The sequence below is a fragment of the Mytilus edulis genome, chromosome 9, assembly GCF_963676685.1.
Source record: "Mytilus edulis chromosome 9, xbMytEdul2.2, whole genome shotgun sequence".
Taxonomy (NCBI): Eukaryota; Metazoa; Mollusca; class Bivalvia; order Mytilida; family Mytilidae; genus Mytilus; species Mytilus edulis.
In genome coordinates, this window is record NC_092352.1 from 51,614,319 (window position 1) to 51,640,018 (window position 25,700).

General features: G+C 31.9%; 1 protein-coding gene across 1 annotated transcript; it reads right to left on the bottom strand.

Annotated features, from left to right (window-relative positions):
* Positions 1–17,173: 17,173 nt before the first annotated feature.
* On the bottom strand, positions 17,174–25,631 carry LOC139488562 (uncharacterized). The gene is made up of 8 exons (XM_071274288.1): positions 25,414–25,631; positions 24,768–24,855; positions 22,204–22,297; positions 20,555–20,716; positions 19,818–19,997; positions 19,174–19,230; positions 18,359–18,434; positions 17,174–17,696 (listed from the first exon to the last, which is right to left on the bottom strand). Exons 1-8 carry the CDS (start codon positions 25,521–25,523, stop codon positions 17,426–17,428), a joined length of 1,038 nt encoding a protein of 345 aa, XP_071130389.1. The 5' UTR covers positions 25,524–25,631; the 3' UTR covers positions 17,174–17,425.
* Between the last annotated feature and the right edge of the window lie 69 nt (positions 25,632–25,700).

Sequence of the window (25,700 nt, forward strand, 5' to 3'; positions counted from 1 at the left end):
TAGGAAAATCACTGCTGTCAAAATCATAAATTGACATGACTGGAAATGAAAAAGACAAAAAATGAAACAGACAAGCAATAGTACACATGACACAACATATACAACTAAAGAATAAGCAACACGAACCCCACCAACAACTGGGGGTTATCTCAGGTGCTCCTGAAGGATAAGCAGATACATAACTGCTATTCTATGAATGTTTATAACGATACATAACATCATTTTTTTTTGTTATTAGATTCAGCAAATCGAAGAACCCCACTAATTCATGTTTTATTATATCAAAGAAAGTTAAATTTCAGACCTCAATGTAGAATAATTTTAAAACATGGCCTAAAATCTAAAATCTATATAAACGGTTACATACATATCAAGTATCCCATGTATTCACTTTTTTGTTGAAGAATTTAATTTGAACCCTGTTTTGTACCAATTTGAAAACCAGTTTCAAAATCAAATATCTTAATACACATACAGATTCAGCTCATCAAACATTTGTCAAAAGAACCGCAAGAATTTTATTTTGGTAAAACCAAAAAAATATAATTTTGGACCCTTTAGACCTCATTGTAGACCGATATGAAGGCGGGCCCAAAATAAACAAAAATATATTCACGGATATATTTGGCATACATGTTAATGTTTGATGAAATTCAACAAAGTTTAATTTTGGACCTTTAGACCTCACGTTTAGACCAATTTAAACACGGGGCCTTGAATCCAAAAACATAAAAACACAGTTAGATGCCGCATTTTAAAGAACCCCCGGAATTAAATCCCTTTGAAATTGGTCAAGAAATAAACAACAAATAACAATCAACAACATATGATAATATTATACGAACGCAAACATTTTCCCAATCGCTTAAAAAGTGATCAGATCTTTGAATACAAAAAATCATTAAGTCTTTAATGATATACAACAAAATTACTATACCATTTACTGAGACCAGACACAAGACAGTTCATGTATTGCATTATGTTGCGCCCATGGTTTACATTTTCAGGATGCCAATTTCATATTTGAAAAAGAGTCTGCGAGAAATATATATATTATAGCAAACGTTACATATCATAATGATCAGATTGGCCAAGATTTTATTATACCTTTTTATCATGTCATGATTATTATATTTCATTTCAACTTTTAAAATACAAGTCATTTTGTAAGGACATCTGTCTGCTATCAATTTACAAAAGTTACACCCTTAAAAATGCATGTGCGTTTGAAACTACATGATGTATATAAATAGGTACTTCCTTTAATATTATTTTTCCAAAAAACCTCTACAGCTTTTTTTTGTTGAAACTAAACCACCCAGAAGGTCCGAGACCACAATTATTTCGTAGCGCATTTCTTTTAGAATATAAATGAAAATAAAAAAATCCCACCTGCGCTTTCTCAAAGAATCTTTTACAGTGTGTTGTACTACTTTTGGGACAAATTATATCAAACTTATAGAAAACTGCATCGGCTCTAACTCATAATATGGAAAATTTTATGTTTAGGGCGTCTTGAAATCTTTTGACAGCTTCCGAAGTTCTAATTTTCAACCTTTTTCAGCTGGACCAAATCACTACTTTCCTTTAAAATTCTGGACCCAATTTTTTTACAGTGTAATTTCAACCCCTCGTTGAATATATTTTTAAATATTATTAGAAGAAAAACGTATATTGGACAAAAATATGCACCATGTGAGATTAGAACGTAAATCGCGGCATTCAAAAGACGACGATATACCACTACACTACGTTGCCACAATGTCTCAATTGTGTTAAATGTATGTATTTATAGGCATACTGTAAAGTCATGATAGAAATGGAAAAAAAATCTGGCACTAGGGCTAACTATCACCCAGGGACAACTCTCAATTTGTTTCCTTTATATGAGACTATGTGTACTCAAAACAAAATAGATTCCCGTTAATATTATTAAGAATTAACATGTTCTTTTCTGCAGTGGTCTTTTACAAAGTCGTATGCAATTACAGACTCGACCGAAGGTATCTTGTTCCGAATTTACACATTATTTCAAAGAACCCAAAAAAGGAAAAAAAAATATTCAAACTTTTTTCGCTTTATTTAATGAGGGGGACACTTGCAAAACTCCTGTTTATCGTGTGTGCCGAGTGCATATGTTTTCACTATGTAAGGTGTTGGTTTAAATCGATAAAACACACTCCACCTGGATATAAAGATTAAAAAAATACAATTTGAAACTGAATGATTGCAAATTCTACAACTGAAAACCTTGAGCACCTATCGAAGTATTCTTGCTTTAGTTGAGGGTGTCTTGCCGTAACAGCCGAATGCGGATATTTTCAGTTCTTTCTCCGATTTCATTCCGATACTACTATTTTGACACAATTTGTTGTTTTTTTACGAGATATTTTTTCAGTTTTTGAGCACCTCCGCCAACGTGAGCCAATAATTTCTTTTCATATTTTGAATACCCTGTTTGTATGCATCTTTATCACTAATTATTACTGTGGCTCACGTTGGCGGAGGCCTTTAAAAACGAAGGATTGCAGTCCACAAAGAGACATTTTTCTATCTGTTGACGTTATCAACACACTTTAGCCAACCCAAAATCAGGTTTCTGACATACTAGAAGACAAATTGGGCATGTGGTATTGAAGAACAAATATATTAAGATATTTTATGATGCTCAGTTCATTTATAAGAAGAAAATGATTTTTTGACAAAATAGGGGGCCAAATACGACCCTTAGTGTACCTTGTCATGATTTCAACTTCACCATTTGGAACTCTTGCTTTTATAGTTTCCTTGTGAGGTACAATCCTCTATCAAAGAAATCATGATAGGAAACACAAGACCGAAAATATCGTATCAAATAGGAGAAATATTCTGCGTATGCAGGCGCTGATGGAATGTTGCTACAAAAAATGGAAAGTTCACAATTGGGAAGCTAAATTCATCTCTTGTCGTAAAGTTTTTTTTTCAATCGACCTCATTGTTAATTTCTAGATGTAAGTCAAGATATGAGGCAGACTTGACTATATCTGTAGTATCCTTTATCTCTAGTTTTGATCGGTGTGATGTATAAAAATATGTATGTAGAGTACTGTATACACATCCTGTTTAATTGATTTATTGTAAGTAGTTTTAACCCCTGGTTGATTTGGACTAGTAGTGTAACTATGAATTTTTTCGAAATCTACCAAAAACACTTGGAAACTTTTTAGGCTTATATATAATTCGCATAATTAGGTCTTTTCACCTTTCCATGGAAAGACCTTTTGATTTTCTTCTGATTATTATTAATATTATTATTTTTTTTTTCTTCCGCCTAATTTTTTTTGCGTAATTTTGTTGCTTCAAAAGATGTCGCTTAGATATTTGGAATATGATATCGTATAGTTTATACGATTTTAAACTGACAACCGTGTAACTAAATACTTTGCGTTGTAAGAGTTAGCTTCCTAAACACCGTTTTTCTTGTGGCCACTATTTCTTTGCACTCTTAAAAGATTACGACAAATTTATTTTACCAATTTGCTCGTTACATCTTCAGGATTAGGTGTTAAGTTGGACCGAAGCTATCCGGAGACTTTATTTGAGAGTTATTCGCAATTGTGTATTTCATATAAGTGATTTGCATTTTAACTGGCAAATCATAAGTGATAGAGACCTAGGGTATTTTGATTTGAAATCCTTGGTCCAAAAAAAATAAAATAAGGTCAAGGTCAAAGGTCAAGGTCATATTCTAAATTTTTATTTTGGCTTATTTTTACAAGTTTTCAAAACCTTATAACATATCAACATCTTATTTTCACTAAATTATTAGTTGCGACATGCCGTAACTTATAAATTTTGGTTCAAAAGGTGCGTAAACAATAAATAGGAGGTTTCGCCCATCTTATATTTAGAATTATGCGTAAAGTTATATAACTCATTTACCATACATAATAAAGACCTAGGGTCTTTTGATTTGAGATCCTTGGACCTAGAAATTGAGGTCAAGGTCATAGGTAATTCGCACGTTCTAGATTTTGACCTTTGCTTTAAATTCTTTTTTCTACATCATAAAGCCATAGGAAATGACATTTAATACAGCTTTTTAATATTTTGATAACAAAATAGATATAGACTGGTGCTACCCTTCAAAGCTCATTCTGTATCATGACAAATTGATCAAAACTGGGGGAAAAATATCTTTATAAATATGTTCCAAATGAAAGGGTAGTGGTATTTCGGTTAAAAGCTCAGTAGAGCATCATGTTTCTTTGTATTCTATACTTATGATATATAGTGATTATTTATTTATTTATTTTTATCGTTCAACTTTGAGTTTTCAAAATATACAATGTTCCTGATCGAAGGAAAGAGACCAGTAACGGTTAATATATTAGTATCTAACTTTTAGTAAATATGTGTTATTGAGTCAGCAAAAATATAATTTTTAAGAGTAATTGTCGCTATGTTAGTGGAAGATATTAGCAAGCAAAATCGAAGAAATTGTGCAAATGATGATACAAGCATGAACATTATCACAAAGCATCATTATTGTATACTTTTTAGGGAAAAAAGCTGGCCATTAAAGAAAATCTTTTTCTTCAAGATGGCCACGGCCTTTTTCTAAAATGGCTGGTTTTTTTCAGTTTGAAAAGACTGCTTTTCTGAAAAACTTTCCTCTTACCTTCTTTTAGTAAAAACAATTATCAGGTTTGGTAGCCACCTTCTTTACATGTGAAGTTTTTAATAGAAATGAATATTTGACATATACAGGGTTTGTGCATGCGCGAAAATGTAACAAAATTCATTCAAAATCATTTGAACTATTTACTATATATATTTAGTGGTTTTTTTTTATTTTCAATGATATTATGAATTGGTTTGATAACATTTTTCTAGGTTATAATACTCATGATTTAAAATTTTGCGCATACGCTAACTATTTATAGACATAAATAGCGATTTGTATGCACTACCAGGGCACAGTGGTATAAATCGAAGTTCATCTAATTACTCTAAAAAATTAAATCTCTTCAAGAGCTATTCAAGTAAGTGTAGCTTCTACGATGCCACTGTTTTAACAACACGCCCATTCAGTTGCAACGATCACGTATTCGATGGATAAGGCGGTACATGTGGTAAAAACGGGAGAAACATAAATAGTAACTGTAGATCAGCCACTTTTGATAATGGCTATTCAGTGGGAATGGCCTGGTTTGTACGGGAAAGATAAGTTAATCGTCATGTGAGGTGTAGTGCACATTGAAATAACTTGTTATAAAATAATGGGTGATATATTACGTGATAGTGGATGGACATGTGTCATCACTAAAACCAATATTGCAACACCTAAACGGCAGATTCTTTTTATGTATGTTCAAATGTACATTTGACTAGACACGCGCATCTGATAACTGTATGTGTTTTTCTTGAATTGTATATATCGGCTGATGAAAGCTAAAACGGGAATTATAATCATGTCATGACTCTATGACGTTCAATGATTTGATAGACTGGTGTAAGGAAATAGAGTCATCTCGGCCACAGTTTACTTCCTGGTGCTCAATTATAAATTAAGAACTTTTTTTGAATTTGGTAGTATGCTCATTTCATGAATCTGATTTTGTACAAACAGTCCATAAAAAGAATGATACCGTAAAAAATAATTGGAACCGTCTATGTCAAAAACAAAGCTAGAGTGATTGTGATATCTTTTCTAGACTTTGATTTCTGGTCACAGTAGATATATTGACTTGGAATATTTCTTGATCAACAAAAACAAACTGCTCCTCCGTCTTTGTTTCAAGATGTTACTTTAGCAGTAATGTGAAATCGGTGCAAATGCGTAGTTATTCGCAATTGTGTATTTCATATAAGTGATTTGCATTTTAACTGGCAAATCATAAGTGATAGAGACCTAGGGTATTTTGATTTGAAATCCTTGGTCCAAAAAAAATAAAATAAGGTCAAGGTCAAAGGTCAAGGTCATATTCTAAATTTTTATTTTGGCTTATTTTTACAAGTTTTCAAAACCTTATAACATATCAACATCTTATTTTCACTAAATTATTAGTTGCGACATGCCGTAACTTATAAATTTTGGTTCAAAAGGTGCGTAAACAATAAATAGGAGGTTTCGCCCATCTTATATTTAGAATTATGCGTAAAGTTATATAACTCATTTACCATACATAATAAAGACCTAGGGTCTTTTGATTTGAGATCCTTGGACCTAGAAATTGAGGTCAAGGTCATAGGTAATTCGCACGTTCTAGATTTTGACCTTTGCTTTAAATTCTTTTTTCTACATCATAAAGCCATAGGAAATGACATTTAATACAGCTTTTTAATATTTTGATAACAAAATAGATATAGACTGGTGCTACCCTTCAAAGCTCATTCTGTATCATGACAAATTGATCAAAACTGGGGGAAAAATATCTTTATAAATATGTTCCAAATGAAAGGGTAGTGGTATTTCGGTTAAAAGCTCAGTAGAGCATCATGTTTCTTTGTATTCTATACTTATGATATATAGTGATTATTTATTTATTTATTTTTATCGTTCAACTTTGAGTTTTCAAAATATACAATGTTCCTGATCGAAGGAAAGAGACCAGTAACGGTTAATATATTAGTATCTAACTTTTAGTAAATATGTGTTATTGAGTCAGCAAAAATATAATTTTTAAGAGTAATTGTCGCTATGTTAGTGGAAGATATTAGCAAGCAAAATCGAAGAAATTGTGCAAATGATGATACAAGCATGAACATTATCACAAAGCATCATTATTGTATACTTTTTAGGGAAAAAAGCTGGCCACTAAAGAAAATCTTTTTCTTCAAGATGGCCACGGCCTTTTTCTAAAATGGCTGGTTTTTTTTCAGTTTGAAAAGACTGCTTTTCTGAAAAACTTTCCTCTTACCTTCTTTTAGTAAAAACAATTATCAGGTTTGGTAGCCACCTTCTTTACATGTGAAGTTTTTAATAGAAATGAATATTTGACATATACAGGGTTTGTGCATGCGCGAAAATGTAACAAAATTCATTCAAAATCATTTGAACTATTTACTATATATATTTAGTGGGTTTTTTTTATTTTCAATGATATTATGAATTGGTTTGATAACATTTTTCTAGGTTATAATACTCATGATTTAAAATTTTGCGCATACGCTAACTATTTATAGACATAAAGAGCGATTTGTATGCACTACCAGGGCACAGTGGTATAAATCGAAGTTCATCTAATTACTCTAAAAAATCAAATCTCTTCAAGAGCTATTCAAGTAAGTGTAGCTTCTACGATGCCACTGTTTTAACAACACGCCCATTCAGTTGCAACGATCACGTATTCGATGGATAAGGCGGTACATGTGGTAAAAACGGGAGAAACATAAATAGTAACTGTAGATCAGCCACTTTTGATAATGGCTATTCAGTGGGAATGGCCTGGTTTGTACGGGAAAGATAAGTTAATCGTCATGTGAGGTGTAGTGCACATTGAAATAACTTGTTATAAAATAATGGGTGATATATTACGTGATAGTGGGTGGACATGTGTCATCACTAAAACCAATATTGCAACACCTAAACGGCAGATTCTTTTTATGTATGTTCAAATGTACATTTGACTAGACACGCGCATCTGATAACTGTATGTGTTTTTCTTGAATTGTATATATCGGCTGATGAAAGCTAAAACGGGAATTATAATCATGTCATGACTCTATGACGTTCAATGATTTGATAGACTGGTGTAAGGAAATAGAGTCATCTCGGCCACAGTTTACTTCCTGGTGCTCAATTATAAATTAAGAACTTTTTTTGAATTTGGTAGTATGCTCATTTCATGAATCTGATTTTGTACAAACAGTCCATAAAAAGAATGATACCGTAAAAAATAATTGGAACCGTCTATGTCAAAAACAAAGCTAGAGTGATTGTGATATCTTTTCTAGACTTTGATTTCTGGTCACAGTAGATATATTGACTTGGAATATTTCTTGATCAACAAAAACAAACTGCTCCTCCGTCTTTGTTTCAAGATGTTACTTTAGCAGTAATGTGAAATCCGTGCAAATGCGTATACTTGAAACATTTTGCGATTTGCTGATCCAAAATCTGACGCATTTATCGTTGGTGGGTCAACAACGGTTAATTCCAGGCCACCTTGTTAGGCAAAACATTTTAATGATTATGCAAATGATGTCATACTGCCTTATATAACATCTTGCGTCGATAAGTATTCAAGAGTAGACATTGTGTTTGATGACTACTTAATGAATAATTAAAAGGCTAACTGTGACAAGTCATCGGCAAGGTTCTTATGCTAGACGGAAAGATGTTGGTTCTGGTAGAACACCAGGGTTGGGTGTAATTTTCTCTGGGAAGATGACAACGAAACAAAATTTTTCAAGTTTCTTGCCGACAGAATTGTTTCTAAATACACTAATAAAGATGTGTATTTTACTCATGGTGAAAATTTTCATTGCAATTCCAATAAGGATACTTTCCAGCTACCCCCTTGTAATCATGGAGAAGCAAATACACGAAAGTTTGTCCATGTTCGGCATGATTATGAAAATTGTTGTAAAACGGTAATTTAAGGTAGCACTGACACAGATGTAGTAGTATTAAGAATTGCAGCACTTTTAAAATATGGTGGAACAAACTTTGGATAGATTTTGGCAGGAATGAAGACTTATGGCTTCTAGTACGTGACATTGGTCCTCTTTTAGCTACCCTTCCTTGGATGACAGAACAAAATTATGACAGTTGAAAACCAAAGTTGACTTTTTCGGCTGCCATTGCTTCCTCCTGTCAGGAACTTTTGAAATGCGGAGGCATAAAATTAGGCTGTGTTGGTGACTGTAAATGGTACCGTTGTGGCCTTCGTTGTACGGGTTTTTGTATTGGCAACTGTCAGATAATTATAAGATAAGCAACGCCTTTTCTAACCAAACTAGGCATTTAAACTTAACAAAGAATGTGATATCACTTGTTATGTTGATGGAAATTATAAAAAAAAAATGCATTTTCAAAATTGTTGATGCCATCTTGGAAGCGGAAGTTACTCTTTTTCTTCATTTATGTGGGATTTTTTTGTCATACATTATGAACTGTTGTTTACATTTTATCAAAACTTACATTGGATTATACCTACCACACAGCTTTCAAGGATTTACAAAACGTAACCAATTGAATATGACGCCACTTGCAAATTTATTGGTGGCCATTTTGAAAAAATGGACATTTTTGATGACCAGCAGCTGTTTTTTTTTAATTGTCATTTAGTCAACCTTTATACCAAAATTCATGCTTTTATCCCGATTTGCACAATTATTGCCATAATATCTTTCACTATAATCCTATATTCACTTGATTTGAAATCTGGCGGAGAGTTTTTTCATCGGTACAATGTAATCATACTGGTATCACATCTCGTTATTTTATATAAATAGCAGATATTTGGTTTTTCACGTAATTGGACTAAATTCGTCTATGTAATCAACGGTAACATGTGGTAATGTCCTGTACTATTAAGTTTGTTTTTATGTTATTCGTTTTTTACTAGTTTTGTGATTGGATTCAATGAGAACTCTTATTTTTTTTTCAATTTATATGATGTGTTATATATCAAAGTTATTGTTTTTTCCATGTAACCTTGTTTTTAACATTTGTGTTACATGTATGTATAATGCAGAAGTTGCCAATATTTGTTACTTTGATAATTCATGGTGCGGATGGAAACGTAAAGGTAAAGGCAAATACCAATGGAAAAGGAGAACTGTTTCGACGAAGACAGATTTCTCAGGTCCATCCAAGGACCACACTTCTGATTGTAAATAAATGCTTATATTACGAATCAATGAACGCGATCCAGGGGAGGGGGTGTTATCAATAAAATTGAGACTGGAAATGGGGAATGTGTCAAAGAGACAACAACCCGACCAAATAAAAAACAACAGCAGAGGGTCACCAACAGGTCTTCAATGTAGCGAGAAATTCCCGCACCCGGAGGCGTCCTTCAGCTGGCCCCTAAACAAATACAAAGCTATCTTAGGACTAGGACATGTCATAAGACCAACTTATGACAAATCTTTATTCTAAGTCATGTTCTCGAAGCTCTCTTAACTTAGGATATATCGCTTTTTTCATCCTTACTTTAGGACACCTAATTGATGTCCTAAGATCATCATATTTTCATTCTTATTCTTATATTTACAATATTAAAATCAAGTCCCCAGTGCAAAACACGTCATTTAAAGGTGTCCAATTTTTCAATAATTCTGTCACATGTGTGATTTATGTCAATGGTTAATTGGTGTTTAATGCCACTTTCGGCATTATGTACTATTTCGTAGTAGTCTGTTTTTATTAGATGAGTAAGACAATAATGCTAGAGAGAATAGTAAAACTGACAAGCTTAGTCAATTAAGATTGTAGTCAAAGTAAAAGGCTAAGTGTGTGCTTCGAAATTTACAACCTTTGTGTTGACAGGATAGTGATAGAGAAGTTCAAGGAAACAGTAACACAACAATGTGGCCTAGAAAAACATACATTTTTTATCTAAAGCATAAGTTAAATAAAAAAAAATGCTGAGTTTCCGGTTTCTTACTTAAATTTGCCTCAAATAAATGTTTTAAAACGAATAGGTACACAATGCTTATTACCACAAAACACAGATCATGTTTATAATTGGATGGCCTCACTTCTACCGTTCATGACTTATGTTCCTTTATAAATGAAGCATATACTTAACTTGTTCGTTTAATTCTTTTCCTCCTGTTTGCTTCGACTAAATGTTATGATATTATACACAATGCTTACAATTATAAAAGGGCCTTAATGAAATTAATCCTGCATCTGTATGAGAAAGTTGACTGGTGTCTATTGTTACAGGCAGGGTATTTGCGGCCCCAAAACACTTTCTTAATTTAATTAAACCATGTCCATTCACAAAAATAGCCTAGTATAGAAAAAACCTCCTGTCTGAAATCGCCTTCGATTTATTTTTTCAAATCAACTTTGAATTAATTTGAACAATTAACTAAATTGAAGAAGGCTGGGGTGTTATGTTTTCTTTACAAATACAATGTATTCTAATCTCCAATTTGAAAAAATACTATTCAAAATGTTCAGATTTTTAGCTCACCTGGCCGAAAGTCCAAGTGAGCTTTTCTCATCACTTGGCGTCCGGCGTCTGTCGTCCTCCGTTAACTTTTACAAAAATCTTCTCCTCTGAAACTACTGGGCCAAATTTAACCAAACTTGGCCACAATCATCATTGGGGTATCTAGTTTAAAAAAAATGTGTCCGGTGACCCGGCCAACCAACCAAGATGGCCGCCATGGCTAAAAATAGAACATAGTGGTAAATGCAGTTTTTGGCTTATAACTCAAAAACCAAAGCATTTAGAGCAAATCTGACAATGTGGTAATATTGTTTATCAGGTCAAGATCTATATGCCCTGAAATTTTCAGATGAATCGGACATTTCGTTGTTGGGTTGCTGCCCCTGAAATGGTAATTTTAAGGAAATTTTGCTGTTTTTGGTTATTATCTTGAATATTATTATAGATAGAGATAACCTGTAAACAACAATAATGTTCAGCAAAGTAAGATCTACAAAAAAGTCAACATGACCAAAATGGTCAGTTGACCACTTTAGGAGTTATTGCCCTTTATAGTCAATTTTTAACCATTTTTCGTAAATCTTAGTAATCTTTTAGAAAAATCTTCTCTTCTGAAACTACTTGGCCAAATTTAACCAAACTTGGCCACAATCATCATTGGGGTATCTAGTTTAAAATATGTCTCCGGTGACCCGGCCAACCAACCAAGATGGCCGCCATGGCTAAAAATAGAACATAGGGGTAAAATGCAGTTTTTGGCTTATAACTCAAAAACCAAAGCATTCAAAGCAAATCTGACATCGGTAAAATTGTTCATCAGGTCAAGATCTATCTGCCCTGAAATTTTCAGATGAATCGGACATTCCGTTGTTGGGTTGCTTCCCCTGAAATGGTAATTTTAAGGAAATTTTGCTGTTTTTGGTTATTATCTTGAATATTATTATAGATAGAGATAAACTGTAAACAGCAATAATGTTCAGCAAAGTAAGATCTACAAATAATAATCTTTTAGAAAAATCTTCTCCTCTGAAACTACTGTGCCAAATTTAACCAAACTTAGCCATAATCATCATTGGGGTATCTAGTTAGAAAAATGTGTCCGGTAACTCGGCTAACAAACCAAGATGGCCGCCATGGCTAAAAATAGAACATGGGGGTTAAATGCAGTTTTTGGCTTATAACTCAAAAACCAAAGCATTAAGAGCAAATCTGACAGGAAGTAAAATTGTTGATCAGGTCACGATCTATCTGCCCTGGAATTGTCAGATGAATCGGATAATCGGTTGTTAGGTTGCTGCCCCTGAATTGGTAATTTTGAGGAAATGTTGCTGTTTTTTTGTTATTATCTTGAATATTATTATAGATAGAGATAAACTGTAAACAGCAATAATGTACAGCAAAGTAAGAACTAAAAATAAGTCAGTATGACCAAAATAGTCAATTGACCCCCTAAGGAGTTATGCCCTTCATAGTCAATTTTTAACAATTTTCTTAAAATTTGAAGATTTTCAATAACATTTTCCACAGAAAGCACTGTTATAGATAGAGATAATTGTAAGCAGCAAGAAAGTTTAGTAAAGTAAGATCTACAAACACATCCCCATCACCAAAACACAAAGGAGTAGGTTCAGTAAGACCCCTTTTAGGCCCCAAAATATAGCAGTTTTAGAAAATTGTTAAAATGTAAACTTTTAGTTATTTATTGGACAGTAGAATGCTTCTGCTACATAAATATGGGCTGTTTTTTACAATACAATGCACATATATCGGGTACTAGCACCATTAAGTCATGCTAAATTACTGAAATCTTCACAATTCTAGCATTTTAGTTAAATTTTAGACAGTTTTCGTTTGAAACGAAAGTGGCCGCATTCGTGTTCATCCTTAATATTGAAATGTAAGTTGTATTTTATGATAATACATAACATATATAAAGGTTGAGGATGAACACGGATGCGGCCACTTTCATTTTTGACAAAAATCATCTGAAAAGTGACATTTTTCGGCATATTTGGTAGATTTTTCATATTTGAGCTTGAATCGGGTTGTTTTTAATGACTATATGAGTTAAAATCTTTCACATAAATTAATTGATTCAAATGAAATAGACACTTAAGTGTTTAAAAAGTTATCAAAATCTTTTGTAAGATAAACTTGAAATTTGAAGCCAAAATCGGTCCTTACCGGACCTACTCCTTTGTCATGAATCCATCTGTGTCCTTTGTTTAATATTCACATAGACCAAGGTGAGCGACACAGGCTCTTTAGAGCCTCTAGTTTTTCTTTTTATTCCATTTCTATTATATTTTACAATATAAAGGTAGTGTTATAAAATAAAATAAAATGATCTGATTAATCGTGTCAAAAAACTAAATAAATTTGTGTGTGCTTTGCATGTACAATATGTTTGACTAAAAAAAAACTAAGAATTTATATGCCCCATTTACGATAGAAGTGGGATATTATGTATTCAGGTCTGTTTGTCCGTTTGTAAGATTGTCTGTCTGTCCACTCAAGTTTCAGGTTAAAGTTTTTGGTCAAGGTAGTTTTTGATGAAATTGTCCAATCAATTTGAAATAAAGTTCACATGTTCCCTATAAAACAATCTTTTCTATTTTTAAGTTAGATGTTTGATCGCAAATTCACGGCCCACTGAACATACATGTAGAAAATGATAGTGTGTGTGAGGCATCAATGTACTATGGACACATTCTTGTTAGATTTGTATTGTTTAGTTGCTTCATCACCGATGTATTATATCATTTAACCCATAATTGATTATGTTTTTTATATTTTTATATAGTTATTGCCTGTCCTTTTTTTACCTGTACATGAGAACACACACAATCATGCACATAAAAAAAGCTCATATACACTTTTGAAAGTCATTTGATACATATGAATTATTTCAATTGAGTATTTTATTTATTTCTGAAGTAAAATGGATAATTATCCTTGACTAGTTGGACTAGGCTCTACTGATATGATAGATATGCTGATGTCTAACTTGGAGATCTTGATTACGTTGGAAAATGTATCAGGTAGGTGGTTATTCATACATATAATGAAACAAATATATTATAGAAAAAACATTGAAATTAGTCATATAAAAAACATGATCATATAATCAAAATTAATCACAATTTGAAAGTAATATTTAAATAAATCACTTAAAATGACCTTAACAATTACTAAGTAGATGTATTCATGTATGTTGTTGAATCATGCTGAAAGTATTTACTAGTTCATTTGAATGAGAGAAAAAAACTGATCAATATTTTATATTTTACAAAACAGACTAGACAAACTGCAAGATAGCAATTATGGAAGAGTCAAAGTTGAAAAAACATAAAATCTATAAAAACAGATAACAGTTGCTCATAACATTTGATATTTGGTGTCTTGATCTTAAACTACCAGTAAGCTTTAGATATTTAAATATAGAAACAACCAAACAGCACACACTAATTTCAACAATTTTATTTTTGTTATTTTGTGGTTTTTTTTCAGATGTAGAAGTAGAAGAAACAGTTAAAAAAGAATAAGAGTCATCATTTTAATAAACATTTGACTTCAAATTGAAATAAATTTAATTTTTCTTTATGCATTTCAAATATTAGCATTGGGATAAATTTTAGTGATACAGCAAGCCAACAGTACAATCCAAAAATTTAATTGGAGGTCTACTTTAACTTTATGCAAAAATGAAATTTGTGGTTTTTCAATATAAATAAAATTGAAAGTTAGCAACTCTTTGATGCTTTAGTGCAACTTGCACGGTTTTAGATTTATAGCTTCAGAACTTGTTTATGAATGATTTATTTATTCCACATTTAAGATGGATATATCAGTATACAAAGAAGGAGATGTGGTATAATTGCCAATATGACAACTGATTTTATATGTTTTGAAATATCTTCTTTTCTTGTCTTGTTATGTCTTTCATCCCACTTCATATTGACTTCCCTCTGTGTAATGATATTGGTTTCCATGGTGACTAAGTGATATTACATTATATAAGTCATTTTTTCTTTAATTTCTTGTATGTTTTTATTAAATAGTATTTTTTTAAAAGAGTCATTGCCTTTAAAATGATATGCGTTTCCTTAGTATGAAATATTGTTATTTTCTGAATTTCAGTTTTTGCCGATATATGATACATATGATGTTGTGCTACTGCCACAACCTTGTTCATGCTCTTTACTGTCCAGAAACAATCTAATAATTATTCAACAGCTATTCATTATATGTATTAGAAATTACTTAGGTATATGTAAAGGGCAATATGCCAATTATTTAGTCTTATTGCCATAAGACCGAAAAGAGCAGATTCCTCCAGAGAAGAAAATGCGCCAAAGGGGGAGATAATGTCCTTAACAAACATCTGCCGTACCGATAACAAGAAATAATGTCATTTTTTTACAGACAATAAGTATGCTTCAAATTGGTGTACACAAACAATCATTTTTTGATAGATTAGCAAAAGCTGCAGAGTCACTACATCATGTATTGCAGCAGCAGCACGTAGAGCACTAGGTCCTGTAACTTCAAGATACAATACTTGAATATTTACCTTGTGGAACTTTTGCAGTTCCATTACTCATAATGCGGTAGTATGAGGAGGTAAGTCATTCTTGATCCTGTATAAATGCAGTTCAAAAACTCAGTTGTTTTTTCTTATGCGTTGGTCTTTATACGCCGAATGTTACAGTACACGGAGATTCAGGAAGGTAACACCGGTTGTGAACATTATGGGTTATCATTAACTACTAAAGAGACGAGGGTTAAAAAAGAAAATCAGCAATTGAGCCGAGCGAAATTTCAGACTTAGTGTCTGATTTAAAACAGAAATGGAATGAAGAAATTCATAGTGACATTGCCAGACCAAGTTGACCATGGGTTACAAACTACTCACACATAAAACATTTAAACAGGATGTTTATACAGTACTCTACATAGTACTACATACTTTTTATACATCACACCAATCAGCTTTTTCTCAGTTTCGTTGCTGTGTGATACAAGTGAAGGAGGACAATGTCTGCTGTACAGCGATCTTAGGGACGAATAGTTATATATCTTAAATTCGAAAATGAATATTCCAGTCTTTTGCCGAATTACGTGAAATTTTCATCTATTTTAGCCATTGACAATATTAATGTGTAACAAAAATATGTCAAAACTGACACACTTATTTTAGAACTCAGAAAACGTTTTTAATCCGATAATAGAAGCAAATATGTTTTAGGATTTATTTTTTTGTTTTTTAGCTTTCGGAATGTGTTAATATACTAGTTCTTTTTTAATCCATTTCTCATATTTCTTTTCGAAATGACATTTAATTTAATATTTTTAAAAAGTTTACTTTTACATTAAGAAATGTGTATACCGTATCAATGACAGTGAGACAATAAAAACAATTATTATGTAGTTTCATTTTGTATTGTATTGTATTAAAATCTTTGGATCTAAACAATATTTTTTGGAAATCCTAAATTTCTTTCTTGTAAATTGAGAGGAACACATATGGTACTCGTGTAATACCTTTATTAGAGAACAACGCTGTTTGAATATAAAAATGGGGTGATATACCTTTCATGCAATTTCTCTGTACACATAAAAGTGTGTACTATGAAACCTAGTGAAAGGAGACTAGTATTTTGTTTCAAACTTTCTTAGGAGATCGATCTATTTCGTAATGCTGTTATTGATTGGTCGTTGATTAACGGCCAGTGTCAAATACTTCATATATAAAAATTAGGTGTGGTACATAAAAAAGAAGATGGGGTATGATTGCCAATGAGACAACTCTACACAAGAGAAAACAAGAGGCTGTCACAACGACAGCAAACCGGATTTATTAATATTTATTTGTGTCCTGGCAATATCACAAGAACCATTACTGATGAATGGTGAAAGTGAAAATCGTCAATATCAAATTTGACCTCCATTTTGTCATCAGTATCAACATCTTAAAATTTGAAAAGCTTAGATTGAATGGTTCATGAGTAAATGCAACAACGTGAATGGAAACGCCATTTCACAATCTTTCAAGAACCATATAGATTTAATAATTCCGATATTCCTTCTCTTAATTTTTTTTAACGCTTATTTTAACATTACGTACAGGTAGTTTCTAAAATGCATGACAGCGTTAGTTTAATCGTTTTCCTTTTACATATGTTTATTAAATATTATACATTTGCTGTTTAAACAATTGGCAAACTAATTTTTTCCATTGGCCGTGCTACTAAAATGCAAATATTTGGATACACAACAAGATAAACATATTAATAATTATTTGGTTTAGTCTATATGTTTTCTGTCTCCCTTGGTTTTTCATACAATTCAAAATACTCATTATTCGAACTTGAATTCCCAGAGAGTATTTCAGTAATTGTAGCATAGTTATCATCAGCGTTCTCGTATCCATTGTTTGATAGACCATGACTGTGCGGAATACTTCCAACATTCAGGTACTGTTGACTTCTGTTGGTCATTTCATCGTAATGGTGCTCGTGTGATTGGACTTGGTATTGGTTGTTATCTATTGGCACGGAATAGTCACTATCCGATGTCAATCTAAAGCATTAACAAATATTTTTTAATTTTTTTTTCATTAAATGTGATCGAAGCCGAACGTCTATTTGAATAGTTTCGTGTATTCTTCATTAATAAACACAAGATTATTGCAAATGTAAATTATTGAAAACGTTTAGGCAAAAAGATAATATGTTTCCATTGTCCTTTTCCAAAATGTATATTATAACCACGTTTACCTTTTCTGCAAACACTCTACTTTATGTAATTTTTATCAAAAAAAGATTACCCTTTTGAGTGTTTCAATGATTTAAATTAAACTGAATTAGAATATTTTATCATCTTAGAAATGCAGTTTACTTTCATGTGTCAATCTTATAGATATTGACAGAATTTTTAAAGCTGTTCAACGTTTCGCTAAATTTACTGAAAGGAAAAATATCAGCATTTCTTTCGCGATCCACAAGTATCATTAACTGTGATTCCGTCACATATACTACCAAAAAGTATTATCACGTACTAACAAACGAGAACTAAGTACCCTATCATTCCTGAAGAATTCAGAGGGTATATGAATGTGCATATTATCGTGTTGGAGTTCCCGTCAATATAATACTGCCATGATAAACTTATTTGAATCTAATGAAGTATTTACACAAGCTGCATATATCAAAAGGAATGCATCAGAAGAAGCTGATAGTTACCTTTTATATACAATGACGACTGATACTACAATACACAATAACAGTACCAATCCAATAGACAGTCCGATCATTATTCCTGAATATTAAATATAAATTAGCATGTTATTATTTTTTTTGGCGATTGGAAACCTTTATACCTAGAAAAAAACACATTATGTACGTCATTCTTGGTAACACATATGAAATTAAAGACAAAAGGTGTCAGCCAAGGCATAAGAAAACAATCACCTTACAGTTCTGTGGCTAACATGTATCACAATTTCCTGCCATCTAGTACCTTTTAAACTAGAGCGCTAAAAATTCCACCCGGCGTGTCGATCTTGTAAAAGAGTACGGTCAATATGCATGTCACATAGTACGTTCTCTTCCAGAATATATATTTAGTTTGACCTGACTTTAAAAAACCGCCAGTAACTATCATCATCATGCTGCTTGTAATATTGAACATTAACTATATTTTACATTATCTATTACGTATGATGTGCTGTTGTTGTACGAGGCGAGTGGTATGAACAATTAAATCTGCTTTACTTCTTTTCGTATCGTTTGTTCTTCATTTGACAATTTATTTTCGATTAATGAGTGAGGTTCTCTCGCACCTGTTTGAAAGGTAACAAAACAATCATTTATTTGTTCAATTCGAGTCCAATCCTGCTGTATCTATGATTTTTTAATACCACCATTTGTTAGTTCCTTTTCAGTTTTTCTATGCAACAATAATATTTCATTTATTGTTGTATCATTTATAAATGAGGCTAAATATATTCTTCCATTAACTTTTATGTAAACAATACTAAAATTCTAATAAGTATTACCTGTATTTGCAATGTCTCCGGATATCTTCCCAGAATCTGAGCTATTTGGTACAGACCCTGTAACCAATATTCTGTTATTAACATTTTTATATTTGAACAAGACAAACAAAATGTAGAAATGGAAAGTCAGGAGCCTCTAGACTTTCTTAGTTTTGTATGATCTATAATTTTACTTTCCTATGTATATTTGGGTTAAGTACGACGTCCATTGTCACTGAACCAGTGAACATTTTTGATTAGGGGCCAGCTGAAGCACGCCTCCAGGTGTGGGAGTTTCTCGCTGTGTTAAAGACCAATTGATAGTCTTTAGCTGTTGTCTGCTCGTTAGTCGGGTTGTTGTCTCTTTGACACACTCCCCTTTTTCATTCTCAATTATAAACTTAAACTTATCCCAAACCTTTACTTCTGAATTTTGAGTAAGTCACATATACATAATGCAATTGTATAATTGTTAAATAATTATATTTCCATTTTCTTCTGGTAAACAGAAGATAATTCAATTTGAACCACGTATAATTACCAATTGACAAATGGTGTATACGTCAGGTTAATACTTAGGATGACTTCTGAATTTTGATTCGATCGTCGCTTATGATTAAATGCTGGTAAATCGTATGTAAAAAGATATAAATATTATAACTTGCCTTCTTCAGCATTCTTACGATTACAGCTATCTGAGGAGTTTGATCCCTTTTCGCTAGTTATCGTTCCATGTGGGCATGGATAACAAAAGTCCTGTCCGCTCATGTGTTGATAGTAATGTCTTTCACAAGGGACACAACCAGATGTACTTGGAACATAATACTGACCTGGCGGACAATTATCTAGAGAAAAAAAACAACACACAAGGTTTACACAAATTAAAACACTTTATACTTTTCCTGTAATTCGCATGCATGTTGAGCTGAGCAATGATCAGCTATTTGATTTTATAAAGTCGAATTGTATGCAATAGTTATCAAAGGTACCAGGATTATAATTTAGTACGCCAGACGCGCGTTTCGTCTACATAAGACTCATCAGTGACGCTCATATCAAAAAATTTACAAAACATAACATATCAAAGAATCTTTTTGAGCACGCTCGCAAACCTAGGCCGACCCTCCCTCCTCCTTATAACCGTCTATATAGCGACGGAAAATATTAAATATACAAACTATAGCTTGTAAGATAAAAGTTCATATGCATCTCACTTTAAAACGAAAGGTGTAAACATAAACTTTCCCGTTTTGCTCCATCAATAATAGATAAGTTCAATCAAGGTGTATCGTTTGGTTCTATGTATTTCTTTTGGAATTATATATCTAAGCAATTCTGCCTGTTTAAAAACATGACACGGGTTTTAAAGTAAATATCATATTTTATAATTTACCAAACTAACCTATACAATCAGTAGATGAATCCGAACCAAAGTTAAGTGTTGTTTTGGATGATTCGCATGGTTCACACACTGTTCTTCCTACATTTGTTTGGTATGATCCAATGGCACAAAACTCACACGTCATTGTTTTGTCATTTCTATATGTTCCTTTTCCACACTTAACTACAAAAAGATTATCGTAAATACTGAAATACAACAGTACAACAAACTGGTGTGCTCGTTTTACAATCCCCGTTAGTTCACGAAATCAACACGTAACATCTTTATGTATTTTAATTCCTTGGTTGCCTTCGGCTGTTTTCTGTTTACCGGGTTGTTGTCTTTTTTTATTTTTTTTTATTTTTGAAACATTTCCAGTTTCCATTCTAATTTTTAAATTTATTATACTCATTAGCGTCAAGATGGCATTATATCACATAATAACATAACCAGAAGCATTTTCATCGAGTATGAAAAGTGTAATTTTCGGGATGCGAGTAGCTGTATTCTGTTATCACTGCATGCAAAAGCTCATATTTTAAAATTCGATATTATAATTTTACATGTTTAACTATCTCGATTTGATAACCCACTGGTAACGATGTAACAATATATATTCAAGCATGTATACTGATGAAGGATATTTGTTATCCAAAAGGTTTTATTGTGTAATCCCTTTATTGATATTGGTGTTGTATGCTAACATTCCTATGTAAATTTTAAAATTGTTTGTATGCACATTGAACGACAAATTTATGTGACGTATAAAATTTTCTGACGTCAGACACTCAAATCAATGAATGTGTTCGTGGATAGTAGATGTTTTTGTGTTCTGTGAAATTGTCCCTGTTAAAATTGTTATACGATGATGACTGATGCACCAATATTTTGACTATTTTATTTATTATGTCTGTTTATTTAACGCATCAATGTAAATATATCGAAAATTGATGAGACTGTCATTACAGTGAGAGGGTTAGCGCTATAGAACCAGGTTTAATCCACCATTTTCTACATTTGAAAATGCCTGTACCAAGTCCATTCGTTTTTGATGCGTTTTGTTATTTGATTTTGCCATGTGATTAAGGACTTTCCGAATTGATTTTCCTCTAAGTTCAGTATTTTTGTGATTTTACTTTTTTCTGTACACTTTAAATGTGTTTTTTATAAAAAAAAAATATTGTGTCCAGGTATCTCTACTAGTACTACATTTTCATATAGCGGATGTGGTCGAGATGTCCAGTGTTCATAAGCGCTGGACATGAGGAGAAGCGATTAATGCTGTAGTGTATCAAATATGTGCGTTTGAATCTCGTATAGCTAAAATAAATGTCAGCATGACAATCAAACTCTAACACTGTTGGTATATTTTTTCAGACTTATATACATACTCATAATATATATACATGTTGAAACTGAACCAACATGTTCAACATTATAAATGACCAGTTACAAAACAATTTGTGATCACCTTTTCAAACTTACTTGTAATTTGAAGCTGTGAAAAGAAATTAAGTATCTTGTAACTTTGTTTTGTGAAGCATATATTGGATATTGATATTTCAGAAAATGGCTAATGTTTTTTTTATGATTTTTATGAAAGAGCCTCTTTTTGTATTAAACATGATCTATAAGGGGTTTGCAAACGTTTGCAGCTTTTTAAAACTTACCACATTGTTCCCTAACAACCATGTAGCCATCAGGACAGGATGAACTTTCATCTATGTTAACTGAATCCCTTTCAAGCTGTGCACCTGCGACATTCTGAAAAAGCATTGTTACGGTGATCATAGAATATTGTCTTTATCGGTACTTATATTGTTTATCTTTTTAATTACTTAATATATAGTTAATATGCATTTCTATTCATGAAAACGTACAATATGAACCTACATCCTGTTGAAATTTTCCCATGTCATTATATCATGCCTTTCTCAGACTTTTAATGTCGTTTTAACATCATGTACTAGTTTATATGTAGTTTGATGTGGATGTTTTTGGAATAGCTGTCAGTAAACAGCATTAATTCGTGTCCTTTATCTCTTTGATTCACTATTTGACTCCTTGTTCGAATGACTCGTCATGCAATTAACAATCAAAGGAAGAGGTAGATACCAAAGTGAGAATCCAAATTTCGATTCACTAGTCGAAAGAAACAGACCAAAGCATAGAAACTATATCAATGTTACATGTGTTACAACATAAACGGTATCATTTTTCTGTACGAGAAAAGAAATATATCTATTAAAGTTATGTACACCGGTATGTAAACATTACCTTGTGTATTTGTTTATAACTATACACGTGTTGAAAGTTAATTATAGGTTAAATGATTATCCATTGGTCGAGTTAGAACTAACAATAATATTTTAATAAGGTCAATTCAAATATGTCGTGTTATATTTTTGGCGCTTATGCGAATTTAAGATATTGCATTCGACGTTTGCTTTTGGTGTAGTAGAGTTTCCCACCCTCCCACCCGACTTAATGTAGTTTTTTCTTGTTGTTATTTTTTTGTGAATAATAATGTGTGTAAGACAGAATCTTTAATTTGATTCATAATATGTATTCAAATACATAATGAAAATTGTTTTTATTTTTGTAGATGTTTTTTGTGTTCTTTACCTGCAGCGGCCTAGGCTAACAGTAACAGATGAACATTTCGTATTTTGAATTTGTCTTTAATAAAATGAAAGCTTAGCTGCACACTGTCAGGCGAGCTGTTCAGGTTATTTTTGTAAATAATTTATGTTCGCTTGAAGTTATGAATTGGAACATAATGTATATAGTGGTGACAACTAAATTCATCGCCGTGAAAATTCTGAAGAACAATAAATCGATCAGACCTTTTCACCGACTATACATGAAATAAATCGAATTCACATTCATATACCTGAAAATTATAAAAAAAAAATATTGAGGTTCACTAGTTAATGAAGCCAAGTCTGGATTTACACTTTCTACACAGGATGAGGATTAGTTTGTTAGTCTTTTTTTTTGTTAGCTAATATGTCGTAAGAACAATATGTGGTTTGCACGTCATGCTAATCAACGACCTTTACTTCAGATGAACGATTTATACACTTGATTATGATAATACAATTATTAGCTATGTTGCAGATAATGAATCAAGCGTTAAAAGAAGTTTAAAAAAAATACATTTTAATTGCAGATAAAATGATATTATAAAATTTAGACCAACATTCTTTGTAATATCATTTTATCTACATAGTTTTATATTAAAAAAACCTGACGTGAATAAATATTTTGCAAAAAAAAATACCTAAAAGCAAAATAAATCAAACTTACAACGAGCTTTTCAACCAAACTTATGCTTTTAAGGAGATAACCCAAAACATGAGAACATTGGCTGTGAAATAAGCATTGGCAGTGATAAATTCAATTGTATTCCTTATTTCTCATGAAAACCTCTTGATGAGTGACAAAACATTATTGCATTTGAAGTTGACTTTAATCAAATGTGTTTATGTAATTGTCATTTGTTTTTTTGTTGTATTTTTTCACATAAAGAAAGCAACTGTGGTAATTGCTTGATTTTTTCACTTGAACTATTATTTACTTGTAATGATCAATTATGATAGTTTCAACTGTCAAATATGTTTTGAAAAAAAGGAAAGTAATTCTTTAAAATTTGGACAGTTAAAGAAATCATATATAAATGGTTTCTCAAAGGCAAATGATAAATTTGTAGTCCAATCTTTAGAATAAAGAACCGGTACAACAATAGAATGAGGTCACAACAATGTTTTGTATACATATTTGGGGTATTCCTAAGATAATTCCTTTAATGGCATAGTGTGAATTGTAAAAGAATCAAATAAAAGTCATAGGAAATGGATATTACAATCTTTAATCAGCATTTCCGCAAATCGCATTGTAACTTTCAGAAAAAGAAAATGGAAATGGTTTGACATAGAATAACTGTATTTCATTAAAAAAAAACAATCATCCCTATAGTTGAGTAGAGGTAAATCAATCATTTAATCTTAAGTTTTAAAACAAGTTATCATGTTATCATAAGAGAAAAGTGTTTATGCAAATTTGTAATCATATGAAATTATTATCTTTGGTTGCAATGTTTTATTCTTAAAGAAATCAAATGCAGTCCGTTAGCTATATATAGAAAAGGAATGTGCACGTGCTATGTCTGCAAGTTCAACATCAACATTTCATTTTTTTGTCATTTTATTAGATATAAAAAAATGTTACTCACGTTAAAATGTAGACCATTTTCCTGTAGTATGAAAATAAATAGAGCTTCTCTTATTTTGTATGTTTTTCCATTTCTCGCTATGCTTGCTCTGCAAATAAACAAATTAGGAAAGTTTTCATATCTTTATCATATTTCAAATGTTATGTTTCAGGTAAACATTATCTGATCGGAATAACGTTTGTATATGTAAAACTAAGGTATGTCCTTATCATCAAAGAAAAAGGATAACAGGGATTACAAATATTGGGATCACAATAAATACCACACGAACCAAAACACGATACAAACATTATCAGGTTTCGTAAAAAAAACATATGATTAGTTGAAAAATGGAGACAGAAGTTAGAGTGTTCGTCCTTTTTAAAAAAAAAGCACAAATACATTTAATATTTTCCGGATAGGTACATACATGTATTTTCTAAATAACACACTGGTCCTCATCTAATACAGTTAAGTAGATCCAAATATCATGTACAATTAAGAATCGTTTAAACGTGTGATGTCTAAAAGAGACAACAACCCGACAAAAGAGCATTTGAAAATGATAGTAGATTATAGATGGGGACTAAACAGGAAGTTTATAATAGATAGTTGTAAGTTTTTATATGACAATAATACATGTTAAGCCCGAAAAAGTTTTACTTACGATATTTGAGGTACATGTAATGTAAAAGTAACGTCAATATATGTAGAAGTTCCCCGACAAATGGCTTCCCATATACACTGACTACCACACCAAGTCATTCCTGCCCCCATTGGTCATAGATTGGGAATATCTGTTCTAAGTTTCACCTCCAAACCGGTCTTGATATTTGATGGAAATGTTGGAACACAATTTGTCACAGTTTTGTAAGTGAGGTTTACTGATAATGCTATGGTCTGATTATGTTGACCTAAAGGAAATTGATTACATGCAGGATTAACTGTTTTTAT

Bases quoted from the DNA above. Each gene is read 5' to 3' on its own strand.
- LOC139488562 (XM_071274288.1), bottom strand. From the start codon at position 25,523: ATGGGGGCAGGAATGACTTGGTGTGGTAGTCAGTGTATATGGGAAGCC. The intron at 22,298-24,767 runs GTGAGTAACATT...ATGCTTTTTCAG, and splicing joins AAAATGGTCTACATTTTAAC to AATGTCGCAGGTGCACAGCT. The intron at 18,435-19,173 runs GTAATACTTATT...TTTAATATTCAG, and splicing joins CGGAGACATTGCAAATACAG to GAATAATGATCGGACTGTCT.